The sequence below is a fragment of the Berghia stephanieae genome, chromosome 1 (assembly GCF_034508935.2).
Source record: "Berghia stephanieae isolate SIO BIC M18660-M18661 chromosome 1, UCSD_Bste_1.3, whole genome shotgun sequence".
Lineage (NCBI taxonomy): Eukaryota > Metazoa > Mollusca > Gastropoda > Nudibranchia > Aeolidiidae > Berghia > Berghia stephanieae.
This window is the reverse complement of record NC_088360.1, coordinates 25,982,886-25,998,910: the sequence shown is the minus strand read 5'-3', so window position 1 is coordinate 25,998,910 and position 16,025 is coordinate 25,982,886. Positions and strand designations below refer to the sequence as shown.

The window sequence follows — 16,025 nt, the reverse complement described above, 5'->3', positions numbered from 1 at the left end:
ATTCTTCTCTACGGCGTGACGCCGTTCATAGGAATCATAGGGGTGACGGGCAACACGTTCAGCATCATCATTCTACGCAAGCACGGTCTCCACAAATGTTCCAACATTCTTCTAATCTCCCTAGCCTTCATGGACATGAGTTTTCTGACCGCTTACAACAGCGTCCCTCACATCATCTACTACATGAAGGGAGGTAATCGATTCTTATTTTCTAGAAGCGTGTCTCAGTTGTGGTACGTAATCTATTTTGTCTACATCGTCACTGATTACACTTCCTGTTGCGCAGCCCTCTGTATGCCCATGCTTATCACCATCGAAAGACTAGTCGCCGTTTACTTGCCACTAAAATTCGGCCAGATCATCACGCAGAGAAGGACATGGGCAGCCGTCATCACCGTTGAATTATTTTGGCTTTCCTGCATGGCCTACCTGTGCTTCTGGTATAAATTTGAGTACGTGTTTGACGAAACTTTAAACATATCAGTTGGAATTATATCAAGATCAGATGTTTATTTTCGAGATAGACACGCTGTTCCAATTGTCGAAGAAATGTTCTTTAACATGAAAATCCCACCGGTGGTGACAGTAATCGGGTGTACGGCCATCATCATCAAAGTCAAACTATCTTCTATCAGGAGATCCAAGATGACAGCTTCCGCCAAACAGACATCAACATCAAGAACAACCAACACGCTTCTCGCTGTATCGTTTGCTTACCTGTTTACGGTGACTATCTTCGCGGTGCCGACGTATCTCCCCACAGATATGTCCGCCTACAAATTTACGACAGAAAACCCCAGCAATGTGGGGATCGTTGTCTACCAGTTGGTGAACATCATGCTCATGATAAACAGCTCGTGGAATTTTCTCGTCTACGTTGTGATGAATAAAAATTTTAGAGACACTTTTAGGGAGCTCATGAGCTGTAAAAATTCAACGCCGAAATATTAAGGTCCTATTGATAAGAATAGAGATGCAAAACCCTATTTCCGTGTATTTTTGAGAGAGTGTGACTCTGAGAAAATGAAACTATTAAAATGTTATAAAATCATTATATTGTTGAAAACAAAAAACAAAAACAAAAACAAAATAAGAATTATTAACTCATGAGTGATAAATGACCAGAATGAATCGTTTTAGAGAACATTTCATCTTGAAGAATAAATCGTAACTTCTCATGGTATCAAAGTTACAAATACAATTTGTGTCGTAAGATACCATTCGCTAAATTTATCTAAAATATGACAGACCACTTACAGTCGAACATAACGAAATCCGAATCGCTTGAAGTGTAGAATAAAATATTTCTTGCACTCTTGCATTTTGGAATCCCAGATTTTCTCCAAAGAACACTTGCACGCATTGGAGACGATCCAGAATTCCGAAGAGCAAGAATTATTATATTCCAAAATCCAATGCTGTCAATATTTTTTCACTTTCCACTATTGGATATTGTGATATCAAACTTCTAAGCATTACTGAGACATTCAAAGATGCACGACGTGGTATTGGGAAAGTACTTTTTGGGGGATTTGTCCTCGTACACTCACTGGAACTGGTTATTACTAAGTTTGTCACGTTTATTTGCAGAGGGAGAGACATAATTAATTGTCTACAACATTATACTATATCGGCTTTGCGTTTATGGTGGTTCGTAATCCTTTCTTTTAAAAAATATAGCATTGTGGAGAACATTGTGCTTATTTGAGTCAATAAAAAAATTGACACGGCGCACAACTCTACTGAAAGATTTGAAAATTATAAATGTATTTTTACAGATAGATAAACAGATAACTTGATTTCCTTTTATAATTTAAAGTCAGTTTGAAAGTTCGTTGGGTCAAACAGATAGTATCATAAAATATGTACCGACGACACTTGGCTCCCAAAATCAACTAATTTTTACACGGTAAAAAGTTTTCAATTTGCGTCATCTATTTATGACATCAAGTATTATTATTACTTCCGTTGTGTTGTTGATTTAGCGGTGATCAGTTTTGTTATGATATGTTTGTGTGTGTGTGTGTGTATGTTTGTGTGTGTGTTGTGTGTGGTGTATACATGTGTGTGTTGGCATTTTTCAGCAAATCATGGTATTCATAGTGATATTATTCACTTGATCACATGAAGGTATTTCAGTCGCCATTTTGATTCTTTTTTTACTATTAGGGTTAGCTCGAGAGGTTAGTCATAAGTGTTATTAAAGGTGCTAGGGTGTTTGTTTTTCCATAAGTTAAGTAAAGGGGAGACATTCCGAAAGCTCCTACAACCCCAGTATTCTTTAAATTTGTATTTTCACCGTTGATATTTTGTCAGGCATTTATTTATTCAGTTTGTCATATAGAAGTATTTTAAAAACTCTAGAACAAACCTTGATAGATTTGTGAAGTTTAAAATTTCCTGATTTGACCATTGTTTTGATTTTCGGCCGCCATTGTGATTTGTTAAGTATTGAAAGGTAGTGCAAAGCAGTCCTAGAGCTGTTTTTTCTATTAGGGTTAGCTCGAGAGGTTAGTCATAAGTGTTATTAAAGGTGCTAGGGTGTTTGTTTTTCCATAAGTTAAGTAAAGGGGAGACATTCCGAAAGCTCCTTCATCCCCAGTATTCTTTAAATTTGTATTTTCACCTTTGATCTTTTGTCAGCACGGTGGTAGAACAGCACATTCAACGTTCAAAATTCCAATTCCAATAACGGATAACAGCACCTGTAGCATTAGTCGCCAATCAGACACAGCTAAGTTACTGAAGAGTAATTCTCTAATAATTTGGGATGAAGCACCTATGATGGACAGGCGTGTGTTTGAATGTGTGAGCAGGACATTTTGTGACATAACAGGCAGTTCAAAACCTTTTGGGGGCAAAGTGGTTGTACTTGGATGGGATTTTCGGCAAATTCTACCTGTTGTTAACAAAAGAAGTGAAGCCGATATATTAAGTGTCACACTTAACAAGTCAATTATTTGGAATTTTGTCACCATTTTTCACATGAACAAGAACATGAGGGTTACTGATGACAATAGCTGTTTTGCAAATTGGCTTCTCCTCATCGGAAATGGTACAGAGCCGGTTTTCAGCGAAATAGGAAAGTATTCTGTTAAATTACCTACAGCGCTATGCCTTCCTGAAAATGACCCAGAATGCTTGATAATGCTGTATACAATGATTTGAATCTGAACTTTGCGGATGAACGTTATCTATCAGAGAGAGCAATTTTGACTACAACCCATGAAAATGTTGACAAAATAAATGCAGCCGTTCTGTCCAGGTTGACCTCATCAAGTGAACAAATTTACCCCAGTGCTGATTTCATTCAAAGTGACTCTGATATCAACTTATACCCGATTGAATTCTTGAACTAACTTACACCTCCCGGACTTCCTCCACATGCATTACATTTGAAAGCCAAAACGTCAGTCATGCTATAGTAGTAGTAGTAGTAGTAGTAGTAGTAGTAGTAGTAGTAGTAGTAGTAGTAGTAGTAGTAGTAGTAGTAGTAGTAGTAGTAGTAGGGAGTAGTAGTAGTAGTAGTAGTAGTAGTAGTAATGTAGTAGTAAGTAGTAGTAGTAGTAGTGTAGTAGTAGTATAGTAGTAGTAGTAGTAGTAGTAGTAGTAGTAGTAGTAGTAGTAGTAGTAGTAGTAGTAGTAGTAGTAGTAGTAGTAGTAGAGTAGTAGTAGTAGTTAGTAGTAGTAGTAGTAGTAGTAGTAGTAGTAGTAGTAGTAGTAGTAGTAGTAGTAATAGTAGTAGAAGTATTAGTAGTAGCAGGAGTAGATGTAGTAGTGTCTCCAGATAACAAAATCGTGTGTAAAATAAAATTGTTATGTCCAAAATGAATTACATTTAATTACTAACAATAGGGAAACGAATCCACACACACACACACACACACACACACACACACATACGCACACACACAACATATATAAAATAATGATGTATTATTTTATAAAAACACTAGTAAAAAGCCTGCAATTTCGCGGTGAAAGAACTATTTTCATTCAATATTGTATCCACCATCATTTAATGAGGGCAGATTGGTAAACAACGTTGTCTGTGTAACTTGGTACATCCTCTGTTGATTTTTCTACTAACCCCAAGAAAAAATAAAACCTCGTATCTTTAACTAATCCTAATAGGAAAAACAAACACACTAGAACCTTTGCTAAGACTTATGGCTAACCCTAATATAAAAAAAAATCCACCGATCTCGAGCTAACCCTAAGAGAATAAAAACCCTCGGACTGATTTGCACTACTTTTCAATACTTCACAAATCAAAATGACGGCCGAGAATCAAAACAATAGTCAAATTAGGAAATTTTGAACTTTCACAAATCTATCAAGTTTGTTCTAGAGTTTTTAAAATGCTTCTATATTATGACAAATTGAATAAATAAACGCCCGACAAAAGATCAACGGTGAAAATACAAATTGAAAGAATACTAGGTATGTAGGAGCTTTCGGAATGTCTCCCCGATCCTGAGATCGAGAACTTACCTTACAGTACAGTAGTACAGTACTCTTCTGGTGATCATGTTTTGATTGTTGAATGGTAAAATTGAGAGGTTTCCCATAATTCAAAACAAAGTAATATACACTGATCTATACCTACATGAAAGAAAATGTGTGTCTTAACCACTTTAATCCTGAGGTAAAATGAAAATCTGAAGCAGACACGAACAGTATTAAGTATTCCATCATAATAATATGTCTATTTTTGGGTTGTTCGGGCTAGAAGCTAGACAGATACAATGGGTATGATCTATATTTCATTTCCGTGTACTCGAGGTCATTTTTCACATTGCAAAGTGTCCTCAAAATGACCCACATAGTGAAAAGTGTTCACATTTTAAGAATAACCAACGTTACAATTGGTTATTTTGCTCAGCATGATACATAGGTATTTTTTCAACGTTTATAAACAAAGCCGCGTGTTTAGATCCATTGAGAGAACGCATGGATGAATAGGTTGGACGAAAACATGAATATAGGTAGCTCCCATTGACAGTTTGTCGATAACGTTTGACTAAATATTTCCCAGGGCAATAATTATCACATCGATGGCATAAAAACGACAGTAATATAAGTTGATGTTGTTAATCGGTGAAACTTATTTAAAACATTCTGTAAATCCGAATCCCTTCATGTGATCAAGTGAATAATATCATTATGAATTCCACGATTTCCAAAAAAAAAAGTCAATCGGACAGCTTCTCGCTCAGGAATTTCTGCATTGATGTTTATACTGGACAGATAGAGTTGAGGGTGTGGCCATAAGTTAAACCTGGGTATTATCCACCCGTAACCATCACATTGAAAGCATCAAAGGCGCAATCATAATACTTGATGTCATAAATAGATGAAAACTGTTAAAAACAGTGTAGATCTGAAATCCTTAAAGTAATTAAGTGAATACATTATTTCGAATGCAGCGATTTGCATAAAACGCCAAACTGAGAACTTTTTACAGTGTCGAAATTGGTTGTTTTTGAGAGTGTTAGTGCCGTCGGTACGTATTTTATGATATCTGTTTGACTCAACGAACTTTCAAACTGACTTTAAATTATAAAAGGAAATTTGTTTAACGATCTGTGAAAAATACATTTCTTATTTTCAAATTTTTCAGTAGAGTTGTGCGCCGTGTAATTTTTTTTATTGACTCAAATAAGCACAATTTCTCCATAAGGCTATATTTTTTAAAGAGAGGATATTATCATTTCTGCTTCAACATTTTAGATGAAGAAGCCCCGAATCAGCCCGTTTATCGTGTCTACCTTCTTACTTGTGATCCTTGGTGAGTCGTAATACCTTCGAGAGATAGTAGTTAGATAGCAACAACAACAGCAGCAGCAACAGCAGCAGCAGCAGCAGCAGCAGCAGCAGTAGTAGTAGTAGTAGTAGTAGTAGTAGTAGTAGTAGTAGTAGTAATAGTACTAGTTACGCTAGAAGCAGCAGCAGCAGCAGTAGTAGTAGTTAGGAGTAGCAGTAGTAGTAGTAGATTAGTAGTAGAGTAGTAGTAGAAGAAGTAGTAGTAGTAGTAGTAGTAGTAGTAGTAGTAGTAGTAGTAGTAGTAGTAGTAGTAGTAGTAGTAGTAGTAGTAGTAGTAGTAGTAGTAGTAGTAGTAGTAGTAGTAGAAGTAGTAGTAGTAGTAGTAGTAGTAGTAGTAGTAGTAGTAGTAGTAGTATAGTAGTAGTAGTAGTAGTAGTAGTAGTAGTAGTAGTAGTAGTAGTAGTAGTAGTAGTAGTAGTCATAAGGGTTAGTCATAAGTCTTAGTAAAGGTGCTAGGGTGGTTTTTTTTCATAAGTTAAGTAAAGGGGAGACATTCCGAAAGCTCATACATCCCCAGTATTTTTTCAATTTGTATTTTCACCGTTGATCTTTTGTCGAAATAATATAACATAACATAACATAACATGTGGTATAGGGCAAAATAGGATAAGATCCTTTGAATGCCCTTAATATTAATTAATAATGCCATAAATCTATTGATTAAATATTACAATAACGATACACGTGGTAAAGATAGTATTTCAACTTAAATGTACTCATGTGGTGTACAAACATATATCTTTAACCGTGAGATGCAAAGCGCACACACAACCACACACACACACACACACACACACACACACATACACACGCGTATAGAAGATAACCATAATAATATAATAATGCATAATATATACATACAAGATTGAAAGCCATGTCAACAGCAGAGCAAACAAGTATTATTCGTCATATATAAATCTCCCATCATATAATTCCCTGTCTACTAACACCTTGAAATAATCCATAGATTTTGCATTCTTTGTTTCAAATTTCAAACTGTTCCATTTCTGAACAATACGAATACCGAACCAGTTTTGTCTTATGTTTGTTTTGCATCTAGAGACAAAAATCTTAAACTTGTCCCCTCTAGTAAAAGTAATATTAGAATATGAAAAAAATCAGAAAAGTCTATCCTATCCAGACCATGTACCAATCTATAAACCTGAATTAAATCCCCACGAATTCTTCTATATTTCAAACTGGGTAAGTCAAGAAATTCTAACCTTTCCTTATAAGATAAATACTGTATTGTATAAATTTTTTTTGGTAGCTCTCCTCTGTACACTTTCAATACTAATAGATTGTCTTTTATATAATGGGCTCCAGATGCAATTTCCGTATTCTAGAATTGGTCGAACGAGCGATTTATACAAATATAAAAATGTGGTTTTATCAAGACTTATAAAGGTTCTATATATTATTCCCATCATTTTGTTTGCACGGCTTACACAATTATCAATATGTAAATCAAAATTCAAATGTGAATCAAAAGTAACTCCCACATCCTTTTCATAAGGCAACAGAATCAAAAGCCTTGCGGAAATCAAGATAAACAACATCAATGCATTGATCACGATCAATTAACTTGGTAAAATCCTCCATCACCTGTAAAAGTTGAGTAATGCATGATCTCTTTGATCTAAAACCATGCTGGTTATCGTTTAGCATCGTATGACTTTCAAGAAAGTCCATTATTCGGTCTTTCAAGATAGACTCCATAACCTTACAGAGTATGCATGTTAAGCTGATGGGCCTATAGTTTGCAGCATCTAGTTTGCTTCCCTTTTTATGAATGGCAGTAACATTGGCTTGTTTCCATTCAATGGGTAAGGTACCAGATTCAAGAGACTTATTATATATTGTTGATAGCGGCTGTGATATTTCAAAGGCCACTTCTTTCAGTAAACGGGGATGAAGGGAATCGGGTCCCATGCTTTTAGTCACGTCTAAATTCAACAATTTTGCAAGTATGTCTTCTTGTGTAATATAAAAATAGGGGACGTTTAATTGATTTATAACATTGAACGTTGGTATATTTGTAGTGTCTTCTTGAACAAACACAGATGAAAAATAATTATTTAAAACATTAGCTATATCTATATCCGAAGTAACCTTGGTACCATCATCTTTCAGTAAAACACTAACACCTGGTTTTCTTTTCAACTTTCTGTTTACGTATCTCCAAAAGCCTTTCGGACTACTCTTACATTCGTGTGCCAATGTACATTCATACGTTTTCACAGCATTTTGAATCGTGTGTTTGGTATTATTTCTAACCTTGACATAATTATGAAAATTATCTGTTGTAGGATACTTTTTGAATTTCTTATACAATTTATGTTTCTTATTAATTGTACGTTTAACGTTTTTTGTCAACCACAATGGTTTATTAGAACCACAGAGTAGGTAGGTTACCACAGAGACTGCACTCCTCGCTCAATCCCCCTTCGCTCAATGTTAAATTCGTGAAATCGACTTCGCCGTGTCTCAAAAGTATGTCACGCCGTATAAATTATAGTCTGTTTCTTGTGAAGCGGTTTTTTCCCTATATAAGTCATATTATTCTCACGAAAGTGTTAGCACCTGGCAAAATTGCCAAACAATTATTCCCGTTATCAAATTCATTTTAAATTTGTTGAGAGTAAGAAGGAAAATGTGATGAAGCGCTCGTTAAGATTTCATAGATTGAGAAAGAAAAAAAAGTGAAATAGAGGAAATTATTGTGAAAACAGGGGACCTGAAAATGAGATTTTAAAATGACATAAGTTATTTACATAGCATAATAGCAAAGAATAGAATTACTTGGTCTTACCTTAGTATCTACATATGTGCAAACGTTAGAGCTTTTCATTTCCTACCCCTATTGCAGCCACCAATGTCCATCTCACGGTTGTGACATCTCAGGAAATGATGTAGTCTAATAGTAGTGTAGAGGTTCAATGAAAGGAATTTCGTTGAGCAGTTCTTCTCACTCCTGCAGTCAAGTGGAATGTCCATTGTGGCCTCGACCATTTTTTTGACCAGCCTGAACCTTACACCAGTAGCAACACGCAAGGAGTTGATTCCATCGCGAAATACGACTTCGGCGATTTGGAGGCAATGTTGCAGAGTAGGTGATTGTATCGTTAGTCCACCCTCCTTTAGGTCGGGATATTGTTTCATTGATATGAAATAAGACGAGTCTGACAAGGGATTTTCCTGGATGAGATTTGTCTTGCACAAACCACAAACTATTCCTAAGAGTTTCTTGGCGACATATCCCGAAATGTAAGCGACAATGTCTTTTTCTGGAACTCCTAGTACAGAATTACTTGCGCAATTTTGTACAAAGGGTCGGATGAGCCTTGGAATATCTTGATGAAGCCGTGTCCTGACTGCGTGGGTGGCTCCCTTTGTTGTGATGGTGTCAAGCTTAAACAGAAATGTGTCCAAATCTGCTTGACAGTTGCCGCCTTTTCCAGGAAGGAGTATTGCATCCACCATGATCTGGGTCAGTGCTGACCGGAACTCCCGACAATCTGGATTGACACGATGTCCGCCTTTGCCTCGAACTACCGAAAACATGTTCTCTAAGCAGTCCTGATTCAGTCGGTTTGTTAACAGGAATGACATGTTGCAGTTGTTTGAAAGGTCATCCCATAGATCCAGGAGGCAAGCAATTGTCAACTTCCATCCCTCTATGCATGGCAGTCTTCCACTCTTATTGAGAGGTTTAATGTTGTCAAACCACATCAGTTTGTCTCTCAGAAACGACACGTGCTCGGTTGAAGATGAGATTGCATGGGACATGGGAGTTTTGCCGTTGCGAGACGAACTGTTGAAGCAGTCAAAAAGCTTGTTGCATTCTTCTACAAACTGTGCAGTTGCCATCGCTTCTGGTGGGAGATCGCCGTAGTGGACCATGGTGGTTATCCCTGCAGCAACAGAGTGACTGAGGACTTGCACTGCAAGTTTAACGCTTAGATTTGCAAATGGTGGCATAGTAATGTGCCTTTTTGTTAACTTTGGGGCCATTCGTATTGGGAATCTTAAATCTTTCTCGAAGAACATCTGGATATGATTCCATGAAATAATTTTGCCGTCCATTGCAAATCCACTCTTTTTTAGATTATTTCTAATACTTTTCATCAAATGTGGGGGGTCAAACATAACAAATAACTTTTCATCATTGATGAGGAAATATGGCCTGTCCCTATTTACACCTAATTTTGTAACAACCGCTTGATTGTTGGTGCCTTGGTCCCAGATCAACACTTTGGGAATCAAACCTAAATCTCTAATCCTGATGATGATGTCTTTCAAAATTGTTTGAAGGACATGAGTTTTTGTTGGTCCATTAGACAGATAGTATGCGAGTGGTTGCTTCCATGTGAATGCAAGTCCTCTTACCATCACAACCAGAGCTTCGGTGGCGCATTGTTGAGTTCTTCCAATCGAACCAAAATCCTCAAGTCCTTCAAATTCATCATTCAGGGAATCATAGCTCAGGGATTTCCTCAGTGACATCTCATCTATTGCGACAGCGCAAATCTTTTCTAAATCGGACATCCCAGCAACTTTTATCTTAAAGATTTGGAGCATCTGATCGCACATACCTGGCCTTAAATTAATATTCCTCATTGCCCTAGTTAGAGTAGTTGATGAAGGAAGGCAGAGTTTCCTTTTTACCATGGAATATGCCTTTTGGCTTGTGTTGTAGAGTGCCAAAGCAAAAGCCTTTTCACTAGGTGTCCACCTTCTTCCATGCCTGTTTGCCTGTGTTGTTCTTATTTGCGTCATTACTAATTCAAGCACTTCTGGAGGAAGGTGATCTTTTAGCATTGACTGAATGCATTTCATATCAATTCGTGGCTCATCGACGGAGTTCCTCTGTCCAGTGGATGCGCAGACTGTGGTGGATGTCACTGTCTTAAGCTTTTTCTTAAGCCTGCAACTTTTAGTCCTCTCAGAAGATAACTTTCGTTTCAGTAAGCTGTTCTCTGCTGAATAACATGACCATCCATTGGCTCACTTATTTCTTTCTCGACATCATTCACTTGAGTATCGATTTCTGCACGAGACGTAGTTGCTGGTGACAGTGTGAACGCAGTGCGATCTTTAGGTGGTGGCCGAGAGGGTGTTTGTTTAGGTGGAGGATTTGGAACACTAAATACCGATGGGACAGCATATTTTTTCAATAATTTCCTCTTTCCTTTTGTTTCTTTGAAACAGCTTGGTTCAAAATGTATTTCGCAGATAACATTGCCCCTGTGCAGTTTTTCATAAGATTTCTTCTCTAAATCAGCTCTACGTGAATTGATCACCCACCGTCGGGACCTAGGTTAAAGAAAAACATGTCAAATGTCTGAGAAGCAATTAAGTAGGTCCTTAGCCGGAGCTTAGCCCGGTTTCTATAACGTGAAGCTGACTGGTAAATTATGTGTTAACCTCTGGACCGGCCACTAGTCAATTGCAGATTACTCTACTAGCTTGGCCGGTACCCATTAACACTTGAGTCGCGTGAAGTGCATGGATAAAACTGTGTTAATCAAACCCTGTACATCCAAGCCTGGGATCTACTGCTTTAAACCACTCAATCTATGCATCCCAGTGTATAAGAAAGCAATTCTTTCTTTTCAAAATTCTTCCTCAGAGGTTCATAACATCACCATTCAATTCTATTAATTCATAAATATCATCATCATCATCGTCGTCATCATCATCATCATCATCATCATCATCATCATCATCATCATCATCATCATCATCATCATCATCATCATCATCTCCATCAATATTATCGGGATTATCATTGTTATCATCATCGTTCGTGTCCCCTCCTCTTTGCCTTCGCCATCACAATGACAATAATTTGTCATAGTCATCACCAACAGCAGTATAAATTGATATTGAGACCAATGGCCACAAATTAATTCTAACCGATATAAGGTAGACATCTAAGTAAAATCTCAACGTACCTTTCAGCATCCAGAGGGAACGAAAAGAAAGACAAATTAGGACATCGAATCTTTGAATTTGTACAATTTATAGCACTGCACCACTTTGAATTATATCTTTTAATGTTTTCTTGAAAACTTTGAGCAGTATCTTCAAACTCCATCTTTCATGCGTGTTGTGAAGAGAATACAAAAACGATAACAAAAGCACGCAGCAGAGTAAAGTGGTTAAAACCAATGCATTAATACAGACAATGTACGGAAACAGACTATGACAAATACGACGATACGGCGTGACATGTTTTAACGGATGCGCGACCCAATTACACGGAAATCAAGGAGTGCAGTCTCTGTGGTAACCTACCTACTCTGTGTTAGAACTAAATTTTTTGTTACATCTTAATGGAATGTGTTTAGATTCTATACATTTTAGTTTGTTTTTAAAAAACAACCACGCTTCATTCACACCGTAGCCTTCAAGAGTATCCCAATTCACGGCATTTAGGTCTTCTCTACAAGAGTTGTAATTACCTTTGAAATAATCAAAATAAACATGTGAAGGATGTTTGGCGGATGAAAGATTTAACGATATAAGAAGTGAGTCATGATCACTTTTACCCACCGAAGGCAAATGGTCAATGTTATTAATCCAATAATCATCGTTACATATTACCAAGTCGAGTATATTACTAGTTTGGTTCAGTCGGTGTCTCGTAGCCTGTGTCACCAGCTGAATAAAGAAAGTATCCCTAATTGCCTCGACAAATAGATAGTCGGGAAAAGTTAGACATGGTTCTGTCCATTTAATGTTAGGAAAATTATAATCTCCGACAATGATCACGCAATCAAATTTCATTCTACCTACTGACTGTAAGGTTTCTTTTATATCCCTAATGAAAGTTAATTTGTCTGAATTATGAGACCTATATATATTTCCTACAAGTATGTGTAAATTATTATATTCAAAATCACACCATACACTTTCACTAATTATAGGATGATCAAAAGAGAATATATTGGCATTAACACAATCCAAAACATAGATAGCAACACCCCGATTTGGGTAATCATTCAAAAATAAGTTATACCCATCGATAAAAAATTCAATTTCTAAATCAATCTCAAGTTTAATTTTGGCATAATTTCAGTAAGACATATTATTATGGGATTATGTTTCTGTATCATACATGTTAATTCTGATCGTTTGTTAAGCAAGCTATCGACATTAGAATATAATACAACAAAATCATAATTTGACAAAGGAAGATGAAAAGGCACATTTGTTGAGGTGTCACTATCAGGTGTTCCAGACAGGTCTGTGATAAGTCATTGGTCGGAGTTTTGTCGTGTCGATTTAAGGCGTCTTGAATGAAATTCTCTTCCCCCGGGACTGTAATAGGTTTTGCGTTGGGTTTGGTGATGGTCTATCTGGCGTTGTGATGGTAGAGGGGTTGTCGACGTGATGCACATTTGGTCTTCAGTCTGTTTAATTGTACGAATTCGAGGGCTGGGCGTGTCGGCGCCAGTTGATTGTATTTGGGCATCGAGGGGACTGTCTGGATCCAACCTCAGTCTCACACCATAGATGGTTACTGCCATGACTTGTCCGTTCATTGACCATGCCGAGTCAATCCTTTCGTCATTTTTTGCTGCTTTGAGCAGATTGAAATTCTTCTGCGTTAAGTCTTCAAATATTGAAATGCCCGAGCCTTTTAACTTTTTTCTGGCCTTGAGCACCATATCACGATCCAATCGCCTGACAAATTTGATAATTATTGGCCTGGGTCGATTTGTTTCGTTCTCCCAGTACGGTGTAAAGTGTCAATTCCGGTGATGTCAATTTGAGTTTCTAATCTATTTAATAAACCCAGAACGAGTAAGAGGCAGTCATCGGTGGTTTCGTTTGTTTTTTCTTGGATTCCAAAAATGAGGAGGGAATTTCTCCTCGAATAGGTTTCTAATTCGTCGTTTCGTTTTTCGGTCATTTCAACTTGTTTTTTTAGATTTATGTTGATCATTTTCATTTCCATTATTTCATCTTTATTTTGTTGTAATTCATGTTTTAATTCCATGTTTTCTTGTCTTAGTTGGATAATTAGGTCTTTGAGGTCTTTCATTTCGTTTTTTATGGTATTTTGTAACGTTTAAAGTAAGTCTTGGTTGTCGAGCTCTTTAGAAGGGTAGATTGGGGGGAAGGGATATTTTCGAAATTATCCGAGTTTCTTTTTTTGCGTCCTTTCGGCATCTTGCCCAAATTGGGATGACGTAATTTGATGTTATTATGACATTGAAGAAAAAAAAAAACGCAACCGTTAGATATGCAATGAAAATCAATCAATACACTTATATGGACGTTTTTAAAGTTGAAACGAATATGACTATAGAAAACAAATACGAAAATGAATATATTAAAAAAACTCTCATCTCCTGATCCTCATCTTTGCAACGTAAAATACATCAAATTCCATAACAAAACAGTATTGAAAAGAAGACGTCCGCCATCTTGATAACTAAATGACAAATTGCCATATTTGTGGACAATAAAGATCTATTATTATTATTATTATTATTATTATTATTATTATTATTATTATTATTATTATTATTATTATTATTATTATTATTATTATTATTATTATTATTATTATTATTATTATATAACAAGAAGGAATTATGACAGTTACTTGTCCAGGCCTTAAATATTTGGAATGCTATTCCTCTCTATCGCTGTCATGTAGCTGATGTGCATACGATCTGTCTATTGATTTATTTTCATAGTTCATAGCATGATGTGCTTTATTTTCTTCTATATATTCACTAAATGTAAATGTTTCTGCTCGAAGCTCGAAGAAATAAATTATAATGTGAAATTGAATATAAGCTTCAATTCAATTACAAAAAAAGATCAAATGAACGTTTCGGGTTTCCCCTTTATCAGCAAAACAGGATGAATGAAACAGCACAGATGAATGAGATATCGTGGTAGTGGCGTAGTTAAGATGAATAAACAATACATTGGTGGGCAGGAAAATAGTATGCTCCTTTGTAAGGAAGCACGAATTAAAATAGAATACTAGATATTTCTAAAAGGTGCGCAATTAATTAAGTGAAAAGAGGGATGAACTGTGTAATGCAGTTTAAAAAGTGAAATATAGAAACGTGTAGACTGTTGTTGGAAAATAAATACATTGAAATTGAAAATAAATGCCAAAAAATAATAAATAAGGGATGTCGGTATAAGTACAGATAATTAGTGACAAGAGCAGGAAGTCATTTCTGGTGTTTCATTCACCGTTGATCTTTTATCAGGCGTTAATTTATTCAATTTGTCATCATATAGAAGCATTTTAAAAACTCTAGAACAAGCCTTGGTATTTTTGTGCAAGTTTAAAAGTTTCTAATTTGACCATTGTTTTGATTCTCGGCTGCCATTTTGATTTGTGAAGTATTGAAAAGTATTGCAAAGCAGTCCGAGGTTTTTTTTCTATTAGGATTAGCTCGAGATCGGAGGATTTAAAAAAAATTAGGGTTAGCCATAAGTCTTAGCAAAGGTGCTAAGATGTTTGTTTTTCTTATTAATATTAGGGTGAGATAAAGGTACTAGGTTTTATTTTTTCTTGGGGTTAGTTGAGGGAATATTATTTGAGTTGTTTCCCTTTGTAGGAGCTTTCGGTAAGCCTCCCCTGGATTGTCTTTCAAATCTGCTCATGTCTGCTGCATCAGGTTTATTTTCGCAGTTGATTTTCTTACCACAACCTGTTTTCACACATGGACAACTGTATGTTGCTGTGTCACGGGTCAGAGGCTATAGTTGCTTACACTTCATGTTGGGCCACACCGAAAAATCAACAGAGGATGTACCAAGTTACACAGACAACGTCGTTACCAATCTGCCCTCATTAAATGATGAAGGGTACAATATCGAATGAAAAATAGTTCTTTCCCCGCGAAATTGCGGGCATTTTACTAGTAATAATAATAATAATAATAATAATAATAATAATAATAATAATAATAATAATAATAATAATAATAATAATAATAATAATAATAATAATAATAATAAAAATAATATAATAATAAATAATAATAATAATAATAATAATAATAATAATAATAATAATAATAATAATAATAATAATAATAATAATAATAATAATAATAATAATAATAATAATAATAATAATAATAATAATAATAATAATAATAATAATAATAATATTAATAATAACAGTAATGCCAAAACTCCGGTTTCAGCGGAAA

At 35.8% G+C, this 16,025-nt stretch overlaps 1 protein-coding gene across 1 annotated transcript in view; it reads left to right on the top strand.

Moving 5' to 3' along the window:
* The window catches only part of LOC144963603 (uncharacterized), a 1,716-nt gene extending 190 nt beyond the window's left edge, over window positions 1-1,526 (top strand). The window contains exon 1 of the mRNA XM_078897612.1: window positions 1-1,526. This exon is cut by the window's left edge and continues 190 nt beyond it. Within this exon, the coding sequence (XP_078753738.1) occupies window positions 1-951 (951 nt within the window). The 3' untranslated portion in view covers window positions 952-1,526.
* The last annotated feature ends 14,499 nt before the right edge of the window (window positions 1,527-16,025 follow it).